We start from the raw sequence: 4625 nt of genomic DNA on the forward strand, positions 1-4625 counted from the left end.
CAACGATGGGTCTCTCCTCATCCACAGCAAAGAAGAATGAAGAAAACCAAAATTCATGGAAACAATTAGTCCTAGCAACTGGTACCCCATCCGATCTGCAGCCTATACAACTATGAGACCAGAAGAACTAGATGGTGCCTGGCTATCACTGTCATCCACTTGGAAGGGGATCTATGTAGGAGACCCTTGATAGAGAGGGAGAAGAATGTGGAACAAAACTCAAAATCATTTGGAGGAAAAAAAAGGGGGGGGGGAGGAACCAGGTTTGCTTGTCTGATAGAGCCTGGTGGAACCACGGAGACTATGGCCCCTAGCTGCCCTTCGGATCTGGAATTGAACCCACACCTGTGGTTTCCAGCCAAATAAAAGACAGTCATATCAGTTGAACATTTACCTCAAGTAGATACACTCCTTGGAGAGAACAATCATGGGAGAAAGAAGGGCTGCTTATGCACAGGGAGACAGTGCAGGGGGCATGGAGGGATGGGCACAGGGAAGAGGTAACTATGGGGAGGAAGTGGGAGGGGAGCTGTTGCATTATGGTAAACTGTGGTCAATGTCATGAGACAAAGTACATGTGAACCACTGTATGGAAAGTGACTTTGCTCTCTAACCTTCACTCAAATCACAATAAAAAAAAAATAATAAAATAACAAAACTGATGACTGTATAAATACCAACTGGTAAACAAGAGTTTTTCTGTCAGTGCATTGTCTGTGACTTAGGCTAATTATTAATTTGTTCATTTAAAAAGCATTTATTAAATAACCAGTACAACCTAAGTTCTGCCCTCAGCATGGAGACAAAAGTAAGATGCTCAATCTAGCTTTCAAGAAGATCACAATCTAGTCAACAAATGATGCCAGTACCGTGAGAGTAACAGACATATCTTGTGAATTAAGCAGCGCCTTCTTTAAAAGCATACATTATTCTTATAAGAATGGAAAATGGTTTTCACTGATTTTTTTTTCTGAAATGAAACACTTCTTTATTAGTTTTGTTTTTAATGACCACATGATAGAGAAATATAGCATAAATAGATTGAAAATAAAATGTATGCATTTATATCTTTCTGACCTCTTGTGGAAGGTCACAGATATCTCTGTTAACAGCAAGTTCTAGTTTCTCCAAACTGGCACAGTTACTTAGTTCCTTGGGGACAGTCTTGATTTTGTTGTAGCTAAGAATCAATTCCTGAAGTCTAGTGAGCAGTCCTACAAAAAAAAAAAAAAAAAAAAATACACAATAAGGAACAGATAGATGCAAAATAGTGTTTCCAGCTATTAAATATAACAATTTGTTTGCCAATTTTATACTGCCAGATTTACAGTTCTTGCCTTCTCTCAGTCTCTGCCCTGCCCCTTCAGAAAAGGAGCAGGTCTGTCAACGTTAGGTGCGTCAAGTAGGCTCCAACTCATAGTGACCCTATGTACAACAGAACAAAACACTGCCAGTCCTGCAACACCCTCACAATCCTTGCTATGCTTGGCCTATTGTTGCAGCCCCTGTGTCAATCAATCTCGTTGAGGGTCTTCCTCTCTTTCATTGATCCTCTACTGAGCATGATATCCTCCAAGGAATGGTCCCTTCTGACAACATGACAGAAGTATGTGAGACAAAGTTCTACCTCTGTCAATACTATACCACCACCACCCCAAAAATCATTTGTTATCTGCACTATATCCTGAGAATTTTTCAGTGTAGGAATTTCTATTTTTTTGTTGTTGTTCCCCCAACCAGTTCTCTTCCAGGAGTTAGAGCTGAACCAAAGTATTGATTCCAGAATCTACACAATGTCTCCAAATAAATGTTCGTTACATTGAAATCTCATCTTGAATCACCTCAGTAACTCTTAACAAGAAGCTTGAATCCCCTGAAAGCTCCAATTAGATTAGATGTTCACATTTTTCTCAAGACTGTATAAAGATGAGATCTTTATTCCATGTATTAATTTCCTCAATGAAAAACACATCTGCAGGTGGATAAAATAGCATAAGAATAACAACAGTGTTCCTTACCAATTCCTCGAGGTATCTCTGAAATTGTATTTCGAGATAAATCTAACACAATCAGATTCTGGAATCTTCCAATGAATTCAGGAATTTTCAACAATCCAGTTCTATGAAGTTGCCATTCCTGTAGCTGATTCAGTTTCAGTAGTGAAGAAGGGAGGGTCTAAACTCAAGTTAAAAAATGACAGAGAGTCACTGTATTAAATTATTTCAGTACTATGTCACACTCATGAGTAGTATGATTGTAGCAATACTTGTCGTTTTTTAAAAATGTTTTATTGTGTTTTTGGTGAATTAGGTTCACATTTAACAATTCCTATACATATTGTTCAATGGCATTTGTTACATTTTTCACGTTCTCTTTATTTCCATTCTGGTGGTTCCATTTCCATTACTCTAGCTTCCCTGTCTCCCTAACTTCATCTTTGCTTTGGGGTAAATGTTTACCAGTTGGTTTCATATAGATGATTTTTACTTTTTTTTTTTTTTTTCAGAAGGGCTTAGTACTCACTGGTGATGTTTATTTTATGATCCAGTCCATTATTTAGTTGAAAAGTGACCTCTGGGAGTGGTTTCAGTTCCAAGTTTAAAGAATATCTCAAGGTGACGGTCTTGGGAATTCCTCTAGTCTCTACCAGTCCAGTAAGTCAGGCCTTTTTATAAGCATTTTAGTTTTCTACATTTTCCTCCCATTCTATGGGGGACACTTAAGTATGCCCCTGCTCAGAACGGTCAATAGAGGTCGCCAGGCACCATCTAGTTCTGGTCTCAGGAAAGATGAGTGCTTGGTTTGTTTGGGCTGCTAATTTGTTCCAGACAAGTAGAAGCCAATAGTTGTATTTTAGAAGACCACCTATAAGGTTTTAAGACCCAGATATTACTCATCAACCTAGGATGTAGAACATAAACTTTGTAAACTGTTGGGCCAGTTGACTGAGTTATCCCACTAGACTATGGTCCTAAGCCTTCAAACCCAGTAAATCAATCCTATGAGGTGTTTGGTTAGTCTAGGAAGTCTCTGTAACTCTACTGCCTATATGTTTTATAATATATGTAAATATGTATGCATCTCACACAAACATGTATATATTTATGCCTATAGATACACCTGCATATACTCAAACCTGTCTTCCTGTACACATATATGCATACCTATCTACCAGTGTAACCAATAACAAATTTTTGGTTGTTATTCATGTTGTTGCAGAATTACTGTTACATGATTTACTAAAAAGCATTCATTATTAATTTTTTTTTTTTCAATTGTGATTTGGGTGAAAGTTTACAGAGCAAATCCATCTTCCATACAGCAGTTCACATACACTTTGTCTCAAGACATTGACAGCAATCTCCACAATGCAACAGCTCTCCTCCCACTTCCTCCCCATAGCCTTCTCTTCCCCGTGTCCTCTCCCATACAGTCCTGCCCTGCAAGCTGTCTCCCTGTGTATAAACAGCCCTTCTATGCTCCCATGATTGATTTCTCCAAGGAGTGTATCTACCTAATGTAAATGTTCAGCTCATATGCCTGTCTTTTTTTGGCCACAGGAGTGGGTTCAATTCCAGACCTGAAAGGCAGCTAGGGGCCAAAGTTTCAGGGGATCCACCAGTCAGATCAGCAAACCTGATCCCCTTTTTTTTCTTTTTTTATGATTTTGAGTTTTGTTTCACATTGTTCTCCTTCTCTATCCAGAATCTCCTACATAGATCCCCCTCCAAGTGGTTGACAGTGGTAGCCAGGCACCATCTAGTTCTTCTAGTCTCATAAAAGAAGTAAATAATGAATGCTTTTTAGTAAATCATGTAATATAGGCTGAGGATTGCATGATCCACCAGTCCCTCGGACTAATTGTTTCCATGCACCTTTGGTTTTCTTCACTCTTCTTTGCTCTGGATGAGGAGAGATGCACTGTCACATCTAGATGGCAGCTTGCAAGCTTTTAAGATCCCGGTGGATACTCACCAAAGTAGGATGTGGAACAATGTTTTGGTATACTATGTTATGCCAATTGAGCTTGATGTCTCCTGTGACCATGGTCCCAAGCTCATAGGTCCAACTACTCACCCCCTTCAAGTAGCTGGCCATGGCCAAGAAGTGACCACAACCTTGTCCCTTGTCAGCTGTACTCTATACCTGGAAATTCTTACAGAACATACAAATACACTTGTGGACACATTGTCTGCCAACCCTGTGCATGGTCATGGGCACACTCCCCCTGCATAGACATACCTAATAGTTCAATCTGTCCACCCATCTATCCACCCATATATCAATGTTTGCCATCACTGACAACACAGTACTGTATGTGCAAAAGGGTTCATCTTTGTTGTCTGTACCTCCCATTCACCTCTCTGTTTTCCTCTTCCTCAATGCCACCATCTTGATCACTGCTTTCCACAGTGGTGGTTGTATCATTGGACAGTCCCACCAGTAATGTATTAGAGTCCCAGTCTCCACATCCTCACCAACATTTGTTATTGTTTGTCTTGTTGAATTTTGCTACTAGTGTTGGAGCAAGATGGTGTTTTGTTGTTTTGATTTGCATCTCTCTAGAGCTCTGGCAGCATAGTGCCTAAGGCACTTGACTGCTAACCAGAAGGCTGGCGGTTCAA

At 39.8% G+C, this 4625-nt stretch overlaps 1 protein-coding gene across 1 annotated transcript in view; it reads right to left on the reverse strand.

The window, feature by feature from the left end:
• Nucleotides 1-4625, reverse strand: part of LRRC39 (leucine rich repeat containing 39) — a 28532-nt gene that overhangs the window by 7735 nt on the left and 16172 nt on the right. Inside the window, 2 exon segments of the mRNA XM_007936099.2 lie at nt 1078-1214; nt 2019-2175. Coding sequence (XP_007934290.2) covers nt 1078-1214; nt 2019-2175 — 294 coding nt within the window.

The sequence above is a fragment of the Orycteropus afer genome, unplaced genomic scaffold (assembly GCF_000298275.1).
Source record: "Orycteropus afer afer isolate SDZICR_OR568_19922 unplaced genomic scaffold, OryAfe1.0 scaffold00033, whole genome shotgun sequence".
NCBI lineage: Eukaryota > Metazoa > Chordata > Mammalia > Tubulidentata > Orycteropodidae > Orycteropus > Orycteropus afer.